Source organism: Nansenia antarctica (genome assembly GCF_963989245.1).
Source record: "Nansenia antarctica genome assembly, chromosome: 4".
Taxonomy (NCBI): domain Eukaryota; kingdom Metazoa; phylum Chordata; class Actinopteri; order Argentiniformes; family Microstomatidae; genus Nansenia; species Nansenia antarctica.
The window spans coordinates 23,565,185-23,591,167 of NC_137689.1; the positions used below are offsets into that span (position 1 = coordinate 23,565,185).

At 43.8% G+C, this 25,983-nt stretch overlaps 1 protein-coding gene across 1 annotated transcript in view; it reads right to left on the reverse strand.

Moving 5' to 3' along the window:
* Positions 1-24,986, reverse strand: part of kirrel3a (kirre like nephrin family adhesion molecule 3a) — a gene marked incomplete at both ends in the record, with an annotated part of 50,705 nt that extends 25,719 nt beyond the window's left edge. Inside the window, 5 exons of the mRNA XM_080529269.1 lie at positions 5,826-5,976; positions 7,784-7,941; positions 18,773-18,922; positions 23,629-23,778; positions 24,971-24,986. Coding sequence (XP_080385395.1) covers positions 5,826-5,976; positions 7,784-7,941; positions 18,773-18,922; positions 23,629-23,778; positions 24,971-24,986 — 625 coding nt within the window. The remainder of the gene's footprint in view (positions 1-5,825; positions 5,977-7,783; positions 7,942-18,772; positions 18,923-23,628; positions 23,779-24,970) is intronic.
* Positions 24,987-25,983: the final 997 nt, after the last annotated feature.

Sequence of the window (25,983 nt, forward strand, 5' to 3'; positions counted from 1 at the left end):
GTGCGTGCGTGGACGATGTCGTGAAAGGCAAAGCCAAAGTCAGGGTCTCAAAAGAGAAAAGTAAAAAAAATCACTAAAAACAGTGGTTTAGTGATCTAATCACTGCGTGGATGATCTAGTTAGCTCGCTATAGCTAATTAACATTAACTTCAAGTATAGTTAACTTACAGTGCACTGTCAGTATAATTTCAGTTAAATGTATGAGATGAGGGCAATTTTGGTCCAAATAGGTTATTAGAGTTCAGTGAATTTGTATCCAGCAGCTATGCACTCTTGCTATAGCTAGCTAACTAGTATAATGTTACATGCTAATGACGTTATGCACAGATGCACCTCCCAGTTGAAGGAGAAGGAGGTGAGCAGTAGGAGTTTGGGGTTAACAAACAGATTTTGAATATTTTAATGTATGCTGCATTACCATTCAAGCTTTGAATACAACATTAGCTAATATTCATATTTAGTTAATAGTTCTTCCAGTAATTGCAATAACATTGACCACACTGGCATCTTATATTGTTAGCTAGCTAGATAACATTTAAGTTAGCTAATCTGGTGTAATGTATGTGTTATTATGTTAATAGTATTATAGGACATATGAATTATGTACCTATGGATACTCCATGCCAGGGCCCTCTTCAAGCAAGGCAGCCAGAGAGGAGAGCAGAGGTGGGGGGGTAGTGGTGGTCTAGTAGTGGATAGTGAGTTGGACTTGTGATCGGAAGGTTGCGAGTTCAAATCCCGCCTGAAACCACACCACTACTAGTGTGCCCTTGAGTAAGGCACTTAGCCTTCAGTTACTCCAGGGGGAATGTCCCTGTAATTCGTAATTGTTTGGATTAAAAGCGTCTGCTAAATGGCAAAATTAATTAACATTTTAAAAAATTAAGAGGTAAAGAGGCAGAAGAAGAAGAGCAAGAAGTAACAAAGGACAATGACAGCAGCACAGCAAGTTGGCTTCATCACTAGATTTCAAGGATCTTATTAAAGATTTTGCTACTAAGAAGGCCCAGCGTTTAGCTTTGATTTGATTTGATCTCTTTACTCCTATCTTGAATCGTTGTGCATTAGGCTAGATATAGTTTTTAGCTCTCCAGGTATACTATTCCACAGTACTGCCGCAGTGTAAAAATAAAAAATCTTCCCATTTCACTATTCAATTTCGCTGGCACCATGTCTGTGTTGCTCCCTCTTGTATAAGACACGTTTGTCTTTGTGTGAAACAAGCAATGCTGAGTCAGTAAATATCTCTCTGCTGTAATTCTTCATGGATCTAATCCTGACAGTATTATGGCCAACTGATCTTTACAAGATCTACATTTATTTAGACACAATACCACCCCATTAAAATTATATTTTTTACTTTTTGTGTGATTTATACTTTTATAATTGGGTTCCAATCTTCATTTAATTATACTTTTGTCCTTGTGTTGTTCATGTCTTAATTTAATAAGTTAAAGAATGTTGACATTTCTTTGCTGAATTGTTGATTCCTGTATTAACTGTAATTTTAAATTACATTTACAAAAGATGTCCATCGTTGGATTTCTTGCAGTGCATCAATAGTTCATCAACTTCAACTGGGTTTAGGTGGGGTTTAGGTGGGGGGGCCCAAAATGATATTCTGTCATGGGGCCCAGAATCTCTAGCGGCGCCCCTGGCTGTAGATGTATCGTTTAACTTTAGAGTTAACCAAGGATGTGTTTACCACCACCATTTCTTATTTTCATTTCATTTTATTGAAAGTAGAGGGCTTCTTTTGTTATTTAAAAGAGAGAAAGATGCTGCGCAGGAGTTTAATCACTGGGAAGAGTAGGCGTACATCATTGTTGTTACCTAGGCATCGCTCTATTTTAGTTACTACTTTTCACCTAATAATGGTGAAAAGCAATTTTTAAAGTAAAGTTAGACTTCGGGGATGGAAGTTTCGGGAACAAAAGCTTAGACAACAGCAGCAGCAGCAAAACAACCATCAACAACAATTACAACGATAACACTCAACAGACATAATTATACTCAACATAAATGGCTAAAAGTGCAAAAGCTTTCATAAGGCAGCAAGTCAGACTTGCTTGCCGTCTTTGGATTTGTTGATTTTATGATTATGAAAGTCAATCCGTCTTTCATAACAGAGCACTGTGTTGTCTGTTCTGCTGGCTGGGATATAGGTGCACATTGAAAACAGCAGATACCTATGGGCCATATTTCTCATTAACAGGCAGTGTCGTTCAATCAGGAAACACATTTGTGAGTTGGACAGATGTTCTATTCAAAATGCCTTATGTTGTGGGATTCATCTTTTTAAAAGACACCTGCAGGGTTTTCAAATGAGATAGGCACCAAAGAAACATGGGCTTGAACGACAAAACACATACATGTGATTTCACACCACTAAAACGGCTCCCAGGAGGTACAGAAAGTAGAAATGAACATGTGTACATTTAGAGTATACGTATATACATAATATGTCTGGTTGTGTACACTTGCTGGGGGAGAGGGGGTACCAGATTCCGATATAATTCAGATTATGGTGGTGGTGCCGGCACAGTATTTAGTAATTGGGTGACACTGAAGAGGAAGTCTTTAAGTCTTCAAGTATGACCAAAGCAATGTATCAGCATCAAGTTTTTTTCAGATTAACTTTTTTTACATAAAAGTTATGCAAATGGTTCGGAAAAATATACTGACTTAAAATAGGCTCACAGAAACAGTCCTATATGCCCCATGACTCACCTGTGACACTTACTTCCCTGAGAGCCTTCCATCAAACACTGTGTGAAGCTGTTAATGGGGAGAGAGGTACTGTACTGTTCTTGTGAATGCAAATGTGGGGCTGTTTCAGATAGACTCCTGAGAGACACAGCTTCCTAAAGCTTGATAAAGCACTCTTCATCTTACTTTTAGCTTGTCAGGAGAGTGGGTCTTTGCCATGGAGACATAGTATATGCGTGCTTGTGTGTGTGTGTGTGTGTGTGTGTGTGTGTGTGTGTGTGTGTGTTTGTGTATGTGTGTATGTGTATGTGTGTGTGTGTGTGTGTGGGTGTGTGTGTGTATGTGTGTGTGTGTGCGTGCGTGCATGTGTGTATGTGTATATGTGTGTGTGTGTGTGTGTGTGTGTGTGTGTGTGTGTGTGGGTGCGCATGCGTGTGTGCCTGCGTGCGTTTGTGGTGCCCAGGGACTCTGTGGACATAACACATCTACATTTGGTCATTAATTATTCCACCCAAAAACAGCATTATTCCCGTCCTGCTCTTCTTCACTGTGCAATTACTCTGGGAGGCCCTCGGCCTCGTGGCCCTCTTGTGCATTGATCCTTACAGCTCGTTGGGATGTCACAGAGGAGGAAGAGGAGCCAGGGAAAATTAAAGTGCCTCTCAAAAAATAACAAGATGTTTTAATGAAGAGACCTGTAGCCTACCCTTTCTTTCTTATTTTTTTATTTTTTTTACAGTATACCGTGAATACGGGGAGCTTACTGTACTGCAGACATGTTTTAATTTGCATGAAAAACTCCCATACATATGTATGAGATGTTGCATGTACACAGTACTTCCTCTAGTTTACAGTGTCGGGGGGCGGGGGGAAAGTCCGATGGCTTTACTGTGGCAAGGCGGTGATTCCACGTTGTGATGTCATGTAGTTCTACTGGTCGTGCAATCTGAGTGTAAGCTGCCCTCTGAAGTTGAAGGTTACAAGCAATATTTCCCATTCATTATTTCAACTGGGTGAGAGTCAAAGTAAAGTCATTGAAAGGATAAAAGCTCAAGGAAATATGAGATGCAATTTGCAAAGGCAAGGACATGATATGATGCAATTAAGTAGTTTGTTTGTCTCTACAGAGATGAAAGACTAGCAATCACAGATGAGAGGTTCATGCTTGACAACATGATTTGGCCTCCGCTTTCAGGTAGAATTGGGGAATCTTTTTGAATCAGAATTTCCCTCCCTATAAATAACACAGACAGACCTTGTTGCTAACTGTTTTGGACGATCAAGCTGTCCAGACGCTTGGTGCGGAAACACATTTAGGTAGGCCGAAAGTCTGTAAAGAATATGTTAATTCACTGCCAGCGAGCGGCGAGAGCACCTGACGTGCTGAGAGTGAGGGGCCGCAACCCACGCTAACCCTCTGTGTGTTTGTCTGCCCTCTGAATGGCACACTAGTCAGGAGGGGGGGGGCACCCAAAACGACAGCTGCCTCTCATCAATATTAACGGGGTGCTGTGACAGGAGGGCGCCCCTTGTGGCTGTCAGTGGCCCCCCCCCAAGGACCCCCAGGAGCCCCGTGGCCTCTCCACCTTACCACGTGTCATCTCTTATTCATCCAACACCTGTTTTCCCCCCTCTAAAACAGAGAAGCCTGCGGCTCATGGCTGCCTTTCCACTTTGCTTAATTGCTTCCTTGTGTTTTATTTCCCCTCTTCCCACTCCCGTACTGTATGTGCATGCACAAGTGGCACCGGGGCGAGCGAGGCGGCACATTAAGGGCGCCTGCGCGAACGCCCCATTGGAAATCATTCTGCTAATGCTAAGCGCTAATGGCAGAGCCATCGCTCAAAACCTCCCCTCACTCTGTTCTGGGGGGATCGGATCGTCCATTTGCATCCTGAGTTAAATTCATTCCAACAGCTTTGGCATGCCAATAGAGAGAGAGAGAGTGTGTGTACTCGCAGGGTGTTCTGCTCTTGAAATACCGTCGGTGTAGAGAACCAGTCCTGTTCTCGACTTGTTGCAGTTCATTCACATCAAATAGTCCGGTTACCGTAAGATGTCAGATTCACCTTATTACCCAATCTGATTCGAGGACAAACTGCACTCTCCCAGGTAGCCTAGCACTATATTTTCTCTCAGGCAAATTCAAGGTTACCCAAACAGAGCCGGAGATGGGGCAGATCAAACATTTGTTTTTATACCGCAGTTGACTTTCCACACAAAGAAAAAAACACAACCATTGTTTTGCATGACAAAACGATTAGGGCCCTCGCTGACAGCGCATACAACAACCCTTAATCAGTTTTGCGCTTTCGTTTCTGTCTCTCCGAGCCCCGGTTTACGGAGACTCTCCTTTTGGATGACAAAAAAGAAAGAAGGAGAGAGAAAGAGAGAATGCACGAGGAAGAATGGAGCTGTCAAGAGTAATACATCGCTGAATAGCATTTTCTGCTTTATTAGTCATACTTAATAGCTTTGAAGGAGCTGTGAGCGATGCAAAAGCCCTTTGTTCCAAATCCATAACTTACGGCAAATGGTTTTTGTGATCAAATAATATCAACTGACAATTGAATTTCTTACAGAATGGCCCCGTTTTTGGCATTCGGAGGGAATCTCTTCTGAGTGTATTTGTGTATAAATGATTAGTGGCAGGGTGAGCAAAAGAATGAGAGGAACTCACAATGCACACACAGGAAGAATGAAACAGGAAATACTGCCATTGATTTTCATTGGCTGAGACCATGACACTCCTAATCTTCACTAAACACACTATCTTTGTTATTGTGCTCCTGATTTACATCAATCACACAAATATTGTGCTTTTTGTAAATGGGGGGGGCAATATTTCATAGAATTGTAGTGTTTATGAAAACCAAGCTTCTGTGGAATTTGCTGTAACATAAAAGCCAGCCTATTCCCGAAACACAATGTGAATACAGGAAATGCTGCTGAAACGCTCCAGTAGCATGTTTGTTGGCGGCTGTATAATATGGTAAATATAATCTTATTGCATAATACTGGATTAGGTACAGCCTATCAATTAGTGAGTGTGGAAAGAGAGACTCTCTTCACTTGGTGAATCCAAATTGCACTCGGGTGTGAACTGCAGTACTCACGTTGGATGTCGATGGTGACGGTAGCGTCTTTCCCATTGGGCGAAGCCTTGTTGGAGGCCCGGCAGGTGATCTGTTGGCCAGTTTCGATGTTGGAGGGAGAGAGGTAGAGGGTGCTGACTGTGCTCTCCCTACGCCCATCACGCAACAATGTCTGGGGAATCAATAAAACAGCTTTTGATTAATACTCACTATTATAATTAGAAGATGTTTTATTGCTTGAGTGGGAACCAAAAACTTTCTACTGCACACTACATCATACAATATAATCATCATCATCTCAACAATTTCTACACACTGAAAGTGTATCCCGCTAGTCCATCAGGCTAGTGTTTAAATGAACTAACTCTGCAAAGCTGACAAAGGTCCCATGAACTCTTGACTTGAACAGATATCAGAAACATCCATGTCTTTTGACGTTTTTCTTGTCATCCACTGTACTGTAGGTGGTGATCTTGACCTCTCCCTTTCATTTGCCTCCTCAGTCACAGAAAGCATGTCAAATGGACGTGAAGAATGTGTATTTTTCTATCATCCAGCTTCAGATCATTGAGAACGTGAAATAATTTCACCCAGAAGAGTTCATGTGAATGCAGTTATGTAAAGAGAGGGTGGAATCCTTGCTGGAGATCCGGGGGCGTAACTCAGACATTCGCGTACATCTTGCATTTATCTGGCCTCCATGGGTAGACCCAGCACCACGAGGGGCTGGAGGGGGCTTGAGGGGGCAATACCCTCTCAGTTTGATCCTCTTACTGCTGACTGATGACAACAAAGTAAAAAGGCAACTATTACTTCCAAAGCTGCATGATGTGTAATCAATTATTGACAAAATGAACATCTTAAACATGTTGGTACTAAGCGCTGACTAGTTTCAACATCTTAAGAAATCCATTAAGATGCACCTACTGCTGCTTTGTGATGGGTCGTGAGATGTATGAATTATGAAAACTCTCTTAAAACGTATACTTATAGAATATACCTGCAGATTCTGGAATATATGCATTTGATGAAGCCTTCTAAAAGGTAACCCTACCTAAACCTAAGAGATAACTCTACATTATAATCCATTAATCCTGACAAGCTGTCCTAGTGAGAAAACGCTAAACAAATGTAGCTGTTCTTACTTACACAGTAGTAAAACTGTCCCTACAAATCCATGTACAGAATGTCACACGTACATGGTGTCATTCACAGTGGCAGATGGAATATTAAAACAGGAAGGACGACGCTGATTCTGTAATAAACATGTCTAAGTGGCTTGCTTGTGTCTAATTTATGGGTTTATAATGAAGGAGCAGGAGAGCTCTCCAGTGGGGCGCTGCGGGTTTAGGCTCACCCAGAATGAGCCAGATTACACTGTGAGGTCCTCAGGGGAGCAGTCCTTTAAATGCGCCTTTCACTTTCTCCATTTCCCAACCAGGCCTGACAAAGTGAACAAATTGCCCAAGAACACATCCATAATGTAGAGTGTTGGAAATGCTGTATCTCTTTTTTTTCCAAGACATGTTAAGGCACGATTTGAGTGCTCCGTCTTGCCCTGTGGATCAAATTAAAAATCTCAGCTGTCATTAAATTGACAGAGCGAGGCCCTTTTGAGGATGAACGTGTGGACAGATGTGTGAAGTCAGAAGCGGAGGGGGGGAGGAAGAGAGGGAAGGATTCGTTTTTTGAGAGAGGAAGCAGAGAGAGAGAGCAGAGCACGAGAGCAGAGAAGTGGTGATTTCAAAAACGGTACATTTTTCCACTGTGCCTAAACTTTCAGAAAGTGTGTGCACTTGTTCATTGATTTACTATATATAAACACACAAAAAGTATCATGCTTTCAGTGTATATACACATACATTCACTGTAATGGAGAACTTATAAAACAATAGCTCAGCCTCATTCCTGTCTGAAGTGACCAGGTCGATACAGAGATGAACTGACTGATCATTCCTAGCCTTGGGTCTAAACGGTACCTTAGAGTACATGGCCCCACTCAGGACCAGCCCGTTGCGGATCCAGATGATGGAGGCGGCGGGCTTGGCGTTGTCAGCGTGACATGTGAGGTTGAGGGGATCCCCGGCGCGTAGACTCACCACTGGAGCTCCAACGATCACAGGATCATCAGGAGGAACTGTGGAGGAAGGTTGTAGAGATCCATTTAGATGAGGTACATATGAGGTACATATGAGGTACATATAGTCTCTTATAGGAATGTGCATTGTCATGTTTGAGTCATGACATGAATGGTATAACAAAAGGTATGCTGAAGAGAGATTAATTATTTTGGATCAGACTTGGAGATACTGTATGTGCAGTACTGTGCAGTTGATCACCACTGCTATTAGGTTTGCGTTAAGCCAAATGCCAGAAAATGATGTTTTGAGGTATGGAGTTTTTTCTAAAAACACAACACTATGTGCCCTGGTCCAGTTGCATAGCACCGAGGCCTACAGTGCACACATTATGTCCATGTCGGCATGGGTTTGAATCCGCCCCATGCCCTGCTAACATACCCTCTCCTCCTGCCTCTGTCCTCCCTGAAAAAGCAAAAAGACAGTGGGACTGCCCCTCTCCAAAAAATAGCCTTTAAAAAACGATACACTTCTGCATCTTTTGGGACCTGCTAAATACTGAATGATTCAAGATACTGCATGTGCAGTGCAGTACAGTAAATCACCACTGCTATTAGGTGTTTTCTTTTAAAAACACGATAAGACTATACACTTCTACATCTTTTGTGACCTGCTAAATAGTGAGTGATTCAGAGGCTATATTGTTATCCTGGCTCCTGCTTTTGTGGTCTCTGCTAATGCCTCCCACAGGTGAGTGTGATTACTCAGAGCCAAACAAGCCAACACAACCTCGGAGTCTACGTTTGCCCACTAATTGCAGGGAAGGAGAGAGAGAGAGTGGTGAGAGAGTGGTGAGAGAGAGAGAGAGAGAGAGAGAGAGAGAGAGAGAGAAAGAGAAAAAGAAAGAGAAAGGTAAGAGGGGGGGAAAAGGTAAGCACAGGAAGAGTCGGAGTCCTGGCTTCTGAATGGCACTGATTACATTCTTGTGTGAAACCAGCTCTGATCACCGTGGATTTTATTCAAACTCCAGTGAATTATTGATTGAGCACTCAGCTCATTAGGGAGCAGATCTGGGGCAAGCCTAAATCAAAGGCAACATGCAGCTGGCACATCCTGAGTGCTCGGAAGAAAGAGAGAGAGAGAGAGAGAGAGAGAGATCGAGAGTATTAAGAGTGAAGGTGTTGAGTGAAACAGAGAGGGTGGGAGAGGGAGAGAGAGAATGCCACCACACACTCTCTCTCTCCCATAAATACACTCAATATGCACTTCATATGGACTGTAACTTATCACATGAAACAGAGACAAACAACAGCATACATCCACCTCAATCCCATACTTTTCCAAATTGGACACCACAGTACGCTGCCTCCACTGCATTCACTTCATTAGTGTCAATGTGCTTTCCCCCCCCCCGGGGGTAATTCAAGGAAGAGGTAAAATGGAGTGGAGTGGTGTTCTGTATAAGGGAAGGTAGCATCAGCGTCAGCCAGCAGCAGCAGCAGAAGGAGAGTTATATAGAGAAAGAGAGTGTGATGGAGATGGAGTTTGAGAGAGCTGCTGACTTCATTAGGACCCGGACTTGGCCCCTTCTCTCATTACTCATCCCTCACAGCTGGGGGACTGCTGATTAGAGTCTTGGCACTTGTTGGCCATCTTTGTTTCAGTCACACACCGGGAGAGCACTTCTGACTGTTGGGGGAGGGGTGAGGGGTGAGGTGGGGGTGGGGGTGGGGGCTCAAAGAAGTGTAACAGAAGTGTAACAGAACTCTCCAAGTGAAAGAGAGCTGTCTGTTTGTCTCTCTCTCTCTCTCTCTGTCTGTCTGTCTGTCTGTCTGTCTCTCTCTCTCTCTGTCTGTCTGTGTCTCTCTCTCTCTCTGTCTGTCTGCCTCTCTCTATCTCTCTCTCTCTCTCTCTCTCTCTCTCTCTCTCTGTCTGTACTCGAGTACCAGGGCATTCTTATCTCTACAATAGCGAAAACTGTTTTTTGGTTTCATATAGTGGCCAATACACAGGCAAGGCTCCCTTTCACTGTGAAAGAGAGTCGTCTGTTGCTTTCTCTCTCTCTCTCTCTCTCTCTCTCTCTCTCTCTCTCTCTCTCTCTCTCTCTCTCTCTCTCTCTCTCTCTCTCTCTCACTCTCTCACTCTCTCTCTCTCTCTCTCTCTCTCTCTCTCTCTCTCTCTCTCTCTCTCTCTCTCTCTCTCTCTCTCTCTCTCTCTTTTGTGTGCAGTGCAGTGGGTGCACAGTCTGTCTTGGGAGCCAGGTCTGCCTGTGGTGGCCTCTCTCGATGAGTCTGTACAAGGGGTGAAGGATCTGTCAAGGATTTAGTAGTCTCGCCAGGACCAGGGCATTCTTATCTCTACAATAGCCTCTCTGAAACAGTGGTTTCATATAGTGGCCAACACAAGTGTACTTTATGAACCATGTTGGTCTATCTGTTTACCACCTATCTCCCTTCATATGGCAGCATCACTTCGTCTGGTTAGTGTGTGTGGGAAGGATATTATGATTCGTCTGATAATGTTACCTATCTGAGAGTATTGTGCAGCTACTCTATAAGGACACTGAATTGTGAAATATATAAAGGGAAAAGCAGAAAGGGAGGTGGAGGGGGAGGAAAGGATAATACAGTACATAGGGATTGAAAGGCCAGGGTAAGATATTATAAGACGCATCAAAGAGTCAGTCAACTCTGCAACCTTGACTGGCTCCCAATGAAGATTTAATCATCAAACGGATGCTGCAGTACGAAACCCTTTGAAGAGTTTAAAAAGTGAAAAAGTAAATAGTTTAACAGCCTTCACCTTGATCCCATCTCTACACAATGCATTCATTTCTAATTATAGCTCAGGTCTATTCAATGCTCTGTGGCTGCTGTCCAACTGGAACTTCAGAATGTTGTTAGAATGAGATATTTTGCATCACTACATTAAATGGCACTTTTATTTATATTAATCTGGTATTTATTACATTTTGGTAATGGTGGGTAACTTTGGGCATTTGTTCTGAGTTTCTATGCAAATTCTACCATTTGTATCTTCTGTGGACCTTCTATCTGGATCTACTGGATCTACCTTAATCTAGACTAAAAACCCATCTTTTTAATATTGCCTTTAAATGACTAAATAATTAAATTAAGATTATAAAAACCCATCTTTTTAATATTGCCTTTAAATGACTAAATAATTAAATTAAGATTATAAAAACCCACCCTTTTAATATTGCATTTAAATTACAAAATAATTAAATTAAGATTATATAATGATTAAAGCACTTTGAGCCGCAACGTTTGCAGGAAAAGCGCTATACAAATAAAGTTATTATTATTATTATTATTACTGTAGATATTTGCTGAAAAGAAGGTGAAGACTGAAACCAGCGTTGGTCCCCTAAGTTAAGCTACGAGACGGGGAAAAAGATCGTATTTTTTATGTTTTGATTTATTCCGACAGAGAATACCAGGGGCTCCCCATCGACTAATGAGAACAGCAAGAAGGCAATAATGTCAGTTTGGCAAGCTGCATTTGGTTTGCTTTCAGTCTCTCTGGATGCTTTGAATAATTCATAAAGCTCCCCTCTCTCTCTCCTCTCCGATACAGGGGGACCATTTTCAATATCTCTGGCTCTGTGATGCTAAATCAAGACACACTACAGCTGTCACTTGCACAACATATCACAAACACACACATTTACATTATTATCTGAGCACTAAACAAGCCTCCACTGTTAGCCATCTGTCCTCGCTTGCATGCCTGCCTCTCCATGCTGTCAGGCCTCCACGTCTCCTAGCAGAGCTAGCGCCCAGCTAGCGGCCAGCTAGCGCCCAGCTTAGCGCCAACACATTGGAGGTGTGATGTGACGGGCCGTCGTGGAACTAGATGCATCAAACTGGCCAGTAAAGTAACTTTCCTTCTCTTGGCTGTTGTTAACAAGACGTCTGTGAGGCCGGAGCTGAGGGCGCCGTCTGCCATTTTGTAATGGGTCAGTAAAGGCGCTAATGTGCCATGACTCATTACATGGGGCTCATTCGCCCAATCAGCTGTGATGTTTGGCCTCCGAAAAAAGGGAGAGAGAGAGGGAGAGAGAGAGTAAGGGAGAGAGAATGAGGCAGAGGGAGAGAAAAGGAGGGAGAGAGAGAGAGAGAGAGAGAGAGAGAGAAAGGGAAAGAGAGTGAGGTAGAGAGAGAGAGTGAGAGTGAGAGAGGGGGACCTTCCTCTCCAGTAACCCCACTGAGGCTCAACCCATCATCATTACCGCCATGTTTGTGAACGAGGCACTGCCTAATGGTTCCAAATTGACGATTTAACGTAGCCAGTCAATAGATTTCTCATGAGCTGGCCAACACAGAGGCGGACTAATCACCCCCCCCCCACACACTTTAATTACTGTCGCTGGACGCTGAGAACCCTCTCTCTCTCTCTCTCTCTCTCTCTCTCTCTCTCTCTCTCTTTCTTTCTCTCTCCCTCTCTCTCTCTCTCTGTCGCCCACCCTCTTCACACATGGGGCACTAGCTCTTTGTCACTGAATTACATTCTCTTTCTCTCCGCTTGATTCACTGACCCCTTGGGAGGAACCAAAGTCATTCGGTTCTGTAGACGAGGGGGGGAAGGAAAAAAGAATCCGAAAAATAGAGCAATTTCATTTTGGAAAAACAGAGGAAAAAAGCGTGGCTTGGGGAAAAAGTGACCTATTTTCCAATGTACCTGGATCTGTTTGGAGAACGTAAGACGGCTGTCTCGCAGGAATTGGCAACGAAGCGGATTAATCACTTTCAGGGTGGGTTCACTGGTGGTGCCACATTGTCACCTCTGCATTCCCCCTCCCGACTTTAAGATGGATGAACTTAATCAATCCTCAGACCAACTTCCTGTCTGCACACGTCCACAGCATTCACAGCTTTGGCGGATCCTTCTAGAAGGTTTGAGGGTTTCCAACTTCAGTCCTGCATGGTGAGCAACTGAGTATGTAGGTTTTAGTTTCAGACCAGCACTAACCCACCCACATGATTCAACTAATAAAAGTCCTATAGATTGAAGAACGTGATGAGTTGAGTACTTGACAGAGGGGAGGTATTACTGGGCTGCAACATAAGCTTGGCTATCCAGTAGCTTCCCATGACTGGAATTCAAAACTCCTGTTTCAGGGTACCGTATGTTCTAAGACACTCTGGGATCTCTGAGAACTGCCCGTGCCTAAGGGCTTTTTCTCAACAACATGTCCATAGGCAGAAGAAAAGCAACTTCATCCCCACCACTATAGTCCTGCACATGCTTTGACAGGGCCCTTCCTTTCAGGAACAAGCTAATGACAATACTTTTTGAAGTTTTAACAATTTATTGAACAATTGAAACCCCATTGAGCGAGAAGGTACCCAGTCCACACCTCATATAAACAGAGCACAGCAAGAGAGAGTCCGTGCGTCATTCTCTTAGCAGACGGACTGGTGCCTGGTGTGCCTACCACACCATAGTGACACGATGCATTAGTGAATGTTCCCTCTCCAGATAAGAGATGCCAGTAAAGTTAATTAAACTGTGCTTAATTTAAATGGGTATGTAACGGGCCTCAGAGCCTGAGATAAGGGACAATTTGTTTCACTGCTCTGGTTCGAGAATCCTGAGGGGCCTAGTGTCAAGCCATGCACAAGCAGGGAGGAGAATAAATACATTTTTGTTCCTGTCTCTCTTGTGCAGGTAATAATTTGTTGTGCCGAAGAAACTTGGAGGAAAAAAACAGAATCGATAACAAATGTAAAGCTGTGAATGTGAATCTGTTTGAATGAGTTTACCAATATGATTATTATGATTAAAACCGAACAGTTCCATCAAAACAGTTTTTAACTACAGGTAAATAAATGTTCGGTAGGCTAAATCGAAATGGGAAGATTGCCATGGATTTAACTCTAGCAGACTAGTCTTTATATTATACTGTATAGTACAACAAAATAGAAATGAGAGAAAATATGGATCTGTGGATCTCTGTGGATACTGACAAACCCATTAATAAACCACACTACATTGCTTATTAAGGTGGCATACATTGCTTATGGATGTGTCATCGTGGTCTGTATAAGCCTCTTCATGTGAGGTCCATAACATTGTTTTCCTGCAGGCTTCAGTCTGAGTGCTCTCAGGCTGGCAGACACTAGAGAGTGAGACATGTCCCGGCTGGCGTGTCATTAGGTAATGATGGACACCTCCCCAGCCAGCCTGCCATGCACGGAGACACCAGCCAGACATGGCTCAGTGGCCCACATCACCAATCCCTCAAACCAGCACCGTTCAGCAGAGGGAGAAGTAGAAGAAAGGAGGAGAGGGAGTGTTAAAATTCTGCATGGATGACGCTCACTTTCTTCTTTGTCTCAAGTTCCCAATCCACTGTGACAGGAGAAGAGGATGAGAAATGACCGAGGGAGGGACGCTGGGAAACAGCAATGCTCTCCTATCGGCTTTTCTATTAATGCCATTTACATCGTCATTTGTTTGGTCCTGATGCTAAAATCATTCTGGGCCTCAGCACAAATTAAATGAGCTTCAGTCAAGCTGATTTAGAAGACGGATACTTCCCATTTGTACTATGCCGATTTCGATCTGTTTGTAGAACAAAAAAGATTGTTCAAACCTAAATGGTTCAATTCAATTCACCCCCACTGTAATATACAAACTAATGTTGATGTCACTGCTACCACTGAAATCAATGGATGTTCCCCTGACTACTGTTGCATGGCAAGCAAACTATCCATCAAAATAAGAACCAGATGGTAGCAATCAATGGTTAAAAAACCTGATTCTAAATTAATATGATCTGTCAATTGATTTGATTAGTTAGCATGTCATTGCTCAAATCATTCTGTTAAACTGATTATTCCAATCTTAAATAATGACTAGAGGCACAGAATAAAAAACAGCCAGACTCAACTTGTAGAAGTTTCTTTAACACTGAGTGGGATTTAACAAACACAAATAACCCAGACCATCTTTATCACGCCAAGGCGAATGAAAATGCTTTCACAAAAGAATGGGGCGGGGGGGGGGGAATCAATGTTGGTCACAAAAGTACCGTGTTTTCATTTCTCTAAGGGGTGTCGGCTACCTTGCCCTTCCCAATCTAACGCTCGTTTATCTATCCGGAGCCGCTGCTGGGATTGACATTAAAAAACAGGCAGATTGGGTAGAGGGAGGATGTTAGGATGAAGGATAAACATATCAGCTTGGTGTGGATAAGAAGCTATCAATCACCATAGCAAGGTTACCACAGTGACACAAAAACAGCCGCTGTGGAGAACGGCAGGTGCACAATGTGAGAAGCTCTGATGGCTGCAGGGACGGTAGAAACAAGGCAGTGTTTGTTTCGCAGTTCGATGATTGATCTTTTATTGCTCAGCGCAGAGGGCGATTACCCCCGGAGTAAAGGCTAATCCATGACAAAGGAGTGACAGTAATAACCTCTAAGCCCTCTAAGGGAGGAAAGGAAAAAGCCTTTTTGCTCTGAATAGCACTGGTTAATCTGCCCCCGAGGTTCATAGTGATGTCTGATGTCATCTGCGTATATCCACCTATCTGTCAGGAAGGGGTTAACGCCATGTTTTATTTAGCACAGTTTCACGGCACACCAAGGTTGATCAGAGCCTGCGATTCACTTTCATCCACTGGCAGGTTGTTTTCTAACATACGCAGCTTGGATGATCTGGAGCCTACCATTCGCCTTGGATATTTTATCCCAAAGCGTTTGATCGAGCTAACATGGAATGATGGGGGGATCTTTTAATGATGGGGCGGTGGGGGTGGGGTATAAATTGCAGAGGAGTTTGTGTCTGATTTGTGGTCTTTTTTGCAAGGCTACTTGCTGCCACTGCCTTGGAAGGTCTCTTGGAAGTGTAGAAGCTCCGTTTTATTTCCCTACCTACCTACCTACCCATGAAAGATGCTAGTTTCAATGAGGAGGAGCACGACTGTTCCGCAGCCATGACAGAGCTGCCTATAATGGGTTCTAGAAGCTGAGCAGACACTGGTCCTCCAGGTCATGTCTGATACAGTGGGTGTACAATTTATTTATTTTTTTCTCACTTTTTCAGTTCGTGACTATTCAGGACAGAACAAGTCCTTGGCCAAATGTCTGGCAGTGTTTGTCATTGTGCCAGTGTGTTGAACACATTGTGGAACAGTCACAGTAATTCTCTCATGTCAATTCAAATATTTTTAGAGGACAGGTACCAGCTCAGGTTATGAGAGTATACACTCACCGACAACTGTATTAGGTACATCTTTTCAACTGCATGTTAACGCAAATTCCTAATCAGCCAATCATGTGGCAGCAACTCAATGCATTTAGGCATGTAGACATGGTCAAGATGATCTGCTGAAGTTCAAACCAAGCATCAGAATGGGAAAGAAAGGTGATTTAAGTGACTTTGAACGTGGCATGGGTGTTGGTGCCAGACGTATTTCAGAATGTGCTGATCTACTGGGATTGTCCAGCACAACCATCTCTAGGGGTAACAGAGAATGGTCAGAAAAAGAGAAAATATCCAATGAGCGGCAGTTCTCTGGGCGAAAATGGTGGTGGTAGTGTAATGGTGTGGGGGATATTTTCTTGGTACATCTTCAGCAACTATGTGATGCTATAATGTCAATATGGACCAAAATCTCTGAGGAATGTTTCTAGCACCTTGTTGAATCTATTCCACGAAGAATTAAGGCAGTTCTGAAGGCAAAAGAGGGGGTCCAATCCAGTACTAGCAAGGTGTGCTTAATAAAGTGGCTGATGAGTGTATTTGTCAAGGTCAAGGGGTAAATGGTAACGGTAGCCAAGAGGTTAGAGAGGCCGGCTAGCAATCGAAAGGTCGCTGGTTCGATCCCCTCCTCAGATGGGAGCTGCATGTGAGCTGCATGTGAGCTGGTGACTGGAGAGTTGCTGGCATCATATCTAAGGTCCCTACCACTGCTGTGGTGCCTTTGAGCAAGGCACTTAACCCCTACTTGCTGACCCTGTGCCTAGAGCAAAAAAATACACGTCATTGTATTCTGTGCAATGACCAAAATATTGAATATAATCTAATGAAAAAATCTAATCTAAATATTGAGTGCTTGATGTTAAAGGATCTGATAGTTGTGCATTTCTCAATTCCTTGGCTCCTGTCAGTCATAAACACAGGCACTTCTGAGAACCTCACGGAGCCTCTCAGTCTCCAGAGCCTCTTTATAGCCGCCGTGACCTCTGGTGCCAACGTGTTACGGCTTCCCCCCAGATTCCCCCCATGTAGCCCGGGCGAGGCACGCGGTGGACCTCCCCCTGCATGGTTATTGGCGAGGAGGGTGTGTGTGTGGGGGGGGGCGGGGGTGAGGGGGGATTTCCATGGATCTAATTAGCCTCAGGGGTCCCTCTCCTCTGGATCTTGTACCAGCTTCGCCTCATGCCTTATTCAACAGCCCTGCTGCCTGCAAGGCCACCTGGATTACCCTGCCACTCTCAGATGGGGTTCAGAGTTCAAACTCCAGGAGGGCATTTTCATCCCAGTGATATTGCGTGGAGTCACAAGGCTGTGGGCCTGTGTTAATGACAGTCCCTGGGTTTGTCTGTGGTTCGGGCCCCGATGCTGAGCTGTTGGGATATATATTGTGTGCCAGCAAATAGAATGCTTTGCTTACGGGAGGAAAGTAAGGTCAGGGCTATTATTGAAAACTGCACAGCAGCGTTGTCTCACACAGGGAGTTTGAAACTGGTGTAATAGATTGCATATGGTTTGTATGAATACTGAGCACTTTGGACTTTGGGACCGCTGTATTGGGAGAACGATAAGATCGATATAAACACCATCGGAACGGAGGCTATGTAAAAAATAAAAATAAAACAGTAAAAGAAAAAAAAAGAGACTGAAAAGAATTCCAAAGAATGCGTCACACATACCTACCGTATATCAGATCACGTCACAAAGAGTGTGAACGCAGGAGTGTAAAAAAACCGCAAACATTTATTTTCCTTGTCGTCAGCAGATGCTCGTCAGAAGCTGCTCAGGGGTATCGACATCCACTGTGGTTCTGAGAGCACAACAAGCCGGGGCTGTCAGCCATCGGTGGGATTCCACTGCAGCCCACCGGTGTGTGTGTGTGGGGGTGGGGGGAGGGGGGGAGGGGGGGGGAGTGACAGGCGGGGATTGACCGTGACAGCGTCCATACATTAACTTCATTACCTCACTCGCGGGCCTGCTGGTGGCTTTGTGTGCAACTTTTTTCCAAAGCGAGCCGATTTGTCTGGGATTAAATGTCAGGCTAATGGCTAGGCCCTGGGGAGGAAGGATGATTTGTCTCTACTGCCTCTGAACCAAGAGGAAAAAATAAAAACAAATGGTGCCCTTCTTATCTATAATTAATCATTTTAATGGACCTGAATCGCCAACATCTTAACCCTCCTCCCTCCACCCTCACCCTCACCTCCTCACCCTCCCCACTAAGTAACCAGCTTTAGATTAGTGAGTAAAAATGCAGCAACTGAAGGAGTAGGAGGAGGAGGGGGGCGGGCGGATAATGAACTCATACCGCTGGAATATATCATGCTTTGAACAAGGGGAGGATGAATCGATAATGGTAATCAGTGTTCCTCTTCCTGGCTCACAGGCTGTTCCAATGCAGGGTCTTTGCAATGCATCAATCGGACCCAAATTATGGGTGATGAAAAGCAGATATGAGGGATTTTTTTGCATGATCTGATTAGTCCTGATTGGAAGATATATCAATGATTTATCTCTACCCAATACAGAGTCTGTTCTTCCTCCAAAACTGCTATTACAGAATACTCTACAGTATAACATACCTGGACCACATTATTTCAAACATTCACAGTGGATCTGTGGTCATTACAGCAACATTTACGACTGTAGTGGAACTGAAAATTACCCAGAACAGTGAGCCTGGCGGGGCGCGATCTGATGGCTGCCTGGATGGCTTGGCACTCAAAGAAAGCGTCGTCTTGCATCTCGGTTCTCTGAATCAGGAGATGGTATTCACCCTTACTATGGTCCCCAACAATGTCATAGCGTGGGTAGCCTGGAAAACATACAGAGACACAGACACAGACACAGACACACACACACACACAAACACACACACACACACACACACAAAAACACATTATTACAGTACTCCCTCCATCAGCACATACCACAACAATAAGCTACAATATCTTCATTGTGTACAAACAGCGTACTGTTCAGCAAGCCTTTCCAATTATCCAAGGCTATAGATGGCCATGACCACAAGGCTTTAACTACAAAAGAAACACAATTAAAGTACAATTGGTTTTTCAGAGAGTGAGGGAGCTTGTTTGTTCGTTCTCTCAGCGGAACAACACACACACACATACATACATACAATCACAATTATTTCTGATGTGGGCTGCAATATTGTTGCTTTCCATTAGTTTAAGATTAGACATCTTTAGCACAGCCAGATGAAAGCAATTACTTTCTCTGCCCACCTACAATTAGCTTTTCTTGAAAGAGGGTAGATAGTGAAAGAGAGAGGTAGGCTGGAGGAGGGAAGGGATGGGTAAAGAGAGAGGGAGGCATGACACTTTTTTAAAGGGAGAGTTAATCTGCTTCCATGGATATATTGAGGAGTTGTCAGTAGAGGGGATTGAATTCGCCAATTCCGTCTAGTCCATGAGTGTCATAATAGCTATTATAATCCAGTGAAAAACAGACCTAATGGGAAATATTATTAGGAAATAATAAAGCACCATAAACTGATCAGAGAGCAGAATTGGTTTCAATTAAACAGCAACGGTTAGCTCCTCTGAAAATGAAAAACAATACAAAAATAATAGTTGAGTCATTCCTGTGTTGAGTCATGAGTGTTCATGGCAACGCGTTCATTTGAACAAGCTTAGAAATTACTTACTAAATGGAGTGGTTACATAAGGTGATATGTGTGTTCTACAGGAGGAGCATTTGACGCCATTGAACAGCAATCTCCAGTTTCCCTTTTGAAAGAACATACATAAATCAGGCTGGGCATTTATAAGAAAACAGGGTCGTAAGATTTCATATGAATTTGATGTTATGCTTCGTATAAATTCAGAGGATTTAAGCTTGAGATCCTGTGTCACCTTAAGAAGTCAGCTTATTGGAAGATTGAGCTAAGAGTGAGCTACAATCAAGGCGGGGGTGGTGGGGGAAGTAGAGGGCCGTCAACCCAAATGGCCAGAGTAAATAACATTAATGCCCATTGATTCCCTCTAAAATATAGCTGTTTATTCTAATGCCCAGGGATCAATGGCGACGTAAGGCTGAGCCATCTACGAGCTCTAGAACCAAGTAGGAGGACTCTTAGGTGAGACTTACTCCCCTCACCACTGGCCATACAAATAACACGACTTCTGACAGATGCCAACTCATTATCATGCACATCCTGTATTAGATGATGCATTCATGTACATCTCACATTTGACCGGAACCACTGTATATCATTGCCTATTTCATGGGCAGTGGCATTAATGATTTTATAATGTGGCAAGGTTAATGGTTGTTATCATTCTTGATTTGATACATTGTCGACGGGATTTCAGCATCAGTCATTTTTATACTGATGTCTTCAGAACGAGCTATTTAAAACTCTTCTGTTTCTCCTTATGAGACGGGAGAAAATATGAAAAAAACAATCATACACTATAACTTGACCCCCCCCCCCCCTCAAAACCCACATGAAGTCATTTCCATTTTTGTGAGGAAATATCTTCCAGGGAATATTAATAGGCATCTAAAGATCCCAGGGGAAACCAATTTCCCCCTTAGGGCACTGAAGGCACTTTACGCCCTGAATACATTTCCAGAAAAAAACATTATGATTCCAGATCAAGTGTTAGGCAAAAAAACGTCTCATAAATGGGAATCTATAGCTGAGGACAAAAGCATGTCAATTTAACTAAACAATGTAAAATAGCATTAGTTAGAGGAGAGGAATCCATCAGGATTAGCCAGTCAGCCTCTGCGTTGTCAGCCCCTGCGTAGATCAATGTGGGACTTTGAGAGGGACAGAGAGGGTCCGGGGGACGGTGATGCATCTCACTATGGAGGAGCGTGCGCACCCTAACTGACACATCAATAGAAGGAAACAGCCATGAACATTGGCGGAGCGGAGGTAGATCAAAGGCAACACGGCGGAGAAGGTAAAAGGCCACATGCAAAGTGGGTGTTCTCTCACTCCAATTAAAAGAGGGAGAGGTAAATCAGGGGGGGCGGGTAGTAACGAAGGGCGGGGTGCTACAGACCAGTCCAACTCTTCAATCACTTTCGCTTTCAAAACCATTTTCCCCCACACTGCGACATTTGCATTTCAAATGAGAATTTCTCATTGACTTCGGCCTTTGATTTAATATCCCACTTCATCCCTTACTCTTGTTGTCCTGTAGAATGATGCTAATTGTGTTTAGTTTTTCAGCGCCATTATCCTTTATGGCTCGAGCCATTTCTTTCATCTCTCTCCTGACGCTAGTTATGATAGCCGTTCAGAACAACAGTGCGGTGTCACTAACGTAGCTTCTTTTCTGCTGTGCTGGCTACTAAGAGGGCAATTTCACTGGTCGCTTCTAAAAGCAAACACTGCCATGCAATCCAGGTCGGCGGGGAGTGAGAGCCTTTCCTGCAGTTCACACCAGCCCCTCGTCATTGATCTGCCATAAAGAATGAAGTGCCGTTTATTCCATGGCGGGCACGCAGAGACAGACAGAGTCCGTGTCTCAGTCACCTCTCTTGCCTCCCTCCGCCAGGCAGAGCTGATAGGGATGTTTGGTTAAGCACCGGCTGTGCCCTGGGGGCCTGGTCATTACCGTGCACTTCAGTGACACGGTGGCGATGGCTCCCAGGACGCTACTAAAGGCCTGGAGTGGGATTGAACGGACGTAATGGGACTGGAATGTTCTCAGAGGCCCAATTAGGGAACACAGTCTGTGATGCAACAGAAACTCCGACAAAAGGCAGCCGATGTCTACAGGGGAGCAGCATGTCCGGAGATTACCATGCAAGGGGTTTGTGGGAGAAAAATAAATAAAATCTCAGATTGGATGGGTAGGAAGGCTCAAACTGCATTCAACGACACTACTGCACTTTATATAGGCTACTACCCTGGCGTACTTTCTGATTGTCTTTAGTGCGATTTTGTACACTATTTGGTTCAAATTGTTCATCAAACCAATTGTGTGCCATATTGGTTAACTACTCCTCGTGGGTTTTAGATTGAGTAAGGAGGTTTGATGCTGAGGCATAATGTAGTCTCCCACCATTCTCTACCTATAGAAAAACCCACACCCCCTTTGAAGCTTGATTGTGGGATATAATTTCCTCTGCCAGCCATCAGCACTGCGCTCATCAAAACAGCCCAAGGAAAGATGGGAAGAAGACACAGCGCTTTGGAAATGAGCACAACACGGTTTTACCATCTGCCAGAGTAACAGATGTTCTGATAAGTTGCTGCAACTTTCAAATGTTGATTTTCTTTAACCCAGATGCAGTAAAATTGCCAGTGAGTAGGTTTTCTATATTTAGGATGACTGGGGGGGGGGGGGGGGGGGGGGGGGGGGTAGGCCTGCTGCATTGCATGACTTTGTTTGTTTTTGTAGGTTTATGATCAAACTGTAAAAAAACGTTTGGCAGAAAACTGCACATCCCAAATTTAGTAAATTTAACATATAATTATATACATAACATTTAATATAGTGGTAATTGCGATTAATGTTGCAAATCAGAGAAATGGCATCTATTCGACATCTATCTATTAGGACTACGTATGACCAACTATATTATGTGTTATAAACTGAATGGCACTTGAGCAACATTGGCCATTTACCATATCATTTCATCTTTGCAATTGCAATGAGTCCTGATGTTTTTCTACCATCTCACCTACCTATGAAGGGTGTTGCCATGCAAACTCTTTGCTTAATCATTCATGAGAGGGTTCTGATTAATTCTTGCCATGAAATACATTTTAAACACTTGTGAGACTTTTGAAAAACAGCAATTACACAATCAGTGTGTGTGACTCCTGGCCCACGTCAAGTGGTTATTTTAATTAATGATCAAACTGTAATTAAATACTCCATTGCCTCGTATGACGGCTGACAGCTACCTTTTCGGGGAGAACGTGAATGAGGCTTTTCAATTAAGCGATAGTAATGAGAGAAAAACATTGATCAATGGACTGAAATATAACACACTAACACTAAAGAGAAAACAATAGCAAAGAGACAGTAGCTGAGATGAAGAGCACAATAGAGAGAGGGATGGACAAATGGAACAGACCTTCAGGAGAGAGGAAGAGACAAAGAGAATGAGGTGAGGAGAGGACTAAAGAAATAAGGCGAAAAAGCAAAAAGAAAAGAAAGTCCAAGGGAGAGAGAAAAGAGGTAGAGATGGGGAGACAAAGGAGAGCTCGAGAGGCTTGGATGTAGCTGGCTGAGAGAGAGAGAGAGAGAGAGGGAGAGGGAGAGGGAGAGAGAGGGGTGGGAGAGAGAGGGTAGGGAAAAAAATTAAAGGCAACGGCTATTTCTGATGGGGAAAGATAATAGAAGGTAAAGGCCATTACAGAGAGAGAGAGAGAGAGAGAGAGAGAGAGAGAGAGAGAGAGAGAGAGAGAGAGAGAGAGAGAGAGAGAGAGAGAGAGAGAGAGACATAGAGAAAGAGAGAGAGATATCTCAAGAGAGATGTGTTTGTGTTCTTTGTGGAAGTGTGCAGTACCAGAATTAGTCCTTGTCCTACCTGATAGGTCTCTGTTGACGCCCAGGGCCATGCCATCCCGGAGCCAGAGCACCATGCCATGGTACCCAGGGATGGTGCAGGGCAGGGTGACCGGCTGACCCGCCACCACCACCAGGTCTGTGGGCTGCTGGGTGAACACAGCACAGGCCCCTGAAACACAAAGAGAGAGAGTGGTCAGCATTTAAGGTAGCTTTTAAGTAACTCTTTCAAAGTCATCCAGGTTTTGTTGTTGTTGTTCAGCTCAGAGGAATGGGGTGGAGGAAAGAAAGACGGGAAGGAAGCAGGAGAATGTCTTAACGGAGATGAAAGTCCGAAATACAACAAAGAGGACAGATGGGCTGTGTTCGGAATGGTATACTAGCATACTGCATACTAGCATACTCAATGAGTATATACTGCATACTGCCTACTACTCCCGACCATTTACAGTACACAGTATGAATACTGCCTCCCAGAATGCATTTCGCCGGGAGCGGCGAATTTAAACCTAAATTTTAAACCTCCATTAGCTAAAATATGTAATTTTGGCTTTACAAGTGTTAACATGTCCATTTATGACGTTTTAATATGTTTTCAGGCGAGAAAGTAACCACATATATTCCCAAAATGTGTCCAGTTTACCAAAATAACCTGTTTATATATCTGATCTGACAATTTTTTGCGTCTTCTGTTCGCTAGCTGCGTTCGTAAATTCGCCCTGGAAATATGATCAGCACTCATGGAATGCCTCTTGTCCAATCAAATTACCTGGTCCCTTTATGACGTTGCACCCAGTGTGCGCTCCGGCGCTCTCAGAGCGATTTTACGAATGCACCCTACGTTGCTTACCTTCACTCACTCGACAGAAATATCGTAACATAATTACAACACGTTGTAAAATGATTTGGGGGGCCAATATCTTTAGCTAGCTCAAGTAACTAGCTTACTATATTGTTGTCTTAACAGTTGGTAAAATAACATGATTAAAATAAATATATATGAGCAATAACATATCGTGGGCAAGCACTACAACCAACTTGTTCGTCCTAAGCTACAATACTGGGATCATTCGTGATTGGGCTACAAGCAGTCAAATACTAGGTGAACATGTGTGTAAGACACAAATAAACTTGGATTTCATGCATTTCAAGTGGCATATTTGTAATCATGACGATGTAGTCATGTCTAATGTGGTGTTATGTTAATATATGGTGTGACGCTTATGCTGTAGACCAATGGGAATGAGTTGGGGATACAGGGCAGAGGATGCGCAGTGGGAAAGCGGGCAGACTGGGATGAATGGTGGAACTGGATGGTTAATAAAGTACGTGGTATATAGTTAACAGTTGTCTCACGCGTTTACTTACAAAACACGACATGGTGTCAGAAGTGCTGTTGAACTAAATCAGTACAGAGATGTGCCTAATCGACAGGCTGTATGAGCGATTCCACGTTACATGCTGAAGAGGAGCTGGCTAACAGTGACGGCGAGCTGGCTAGCGGACAAGAAGGCGAGCAGCTGGCTAACGACAACGTGCCGCAAGAGGAAGAGGAAGCTAGCAGAATGGCTACTACAAATGCGACGTTCAACATTCAGCCGCCGGAGCCTTTTGATTTTTCTAAGCCGCTCGAGTGGACAAAGTGGATACGGAGATTTGAGAGGTTCCGACAGGCAAGCAATCTAGCCGCCAGCTCTGATGACAATCAGGTGAACACTTTGATTTATTGTATGGGAGATGAGGCCGACGATGTTTTGAGGGGTTTGAAACTCAGCGAGGGAGACCTGCATCTGTACAGTAAAGTGAGGGATGGCTTTCAATCCTTCTTTGTAGTGAAAAAGAACATTGTGTACGAACGTGCGCGATTTAACATGCGCAAACAGGAAGCAAATGAGACCGTGGATGCATTTGTCACTGCCTTGTATGCATTGGCAGAGCACTGCAATTATGGACAATTGCATGATGAACTGATCAGGGATAGGTTAGTGGTAGGGCTGGCAGACTTGCGGCTCTCAGAACGCATGCAAATGGAAAAAGACTTGGACTTAGAAAAAGCTATCAACATGGCGAGACAATCAGAGGAGATCAAAAAGCAGCAAAGCACACTGAGGAGTGACAGCAGCAGTAGTGCAGTGCAGATGGACGTCAGCTCTGTAGACAGAGTGTTTAAAGGGAGGCCAAAGGAAAAGCCCAAACCTAACATGTATAAGAGCTTTGGAGCAAAGGCACACAGCAGCCAGAGCAGCTCCCAGTGCTACAAATGTGGTGGCGCGCCACACCCCAAGCTGGAGTGTCCTGCCAACGAGGTGAAGTGTCACTCCTGTGGAAAAATGGGTCACTACAAGCGTGTGTGCCTTGCAGGTAAAGCTGTGCACGG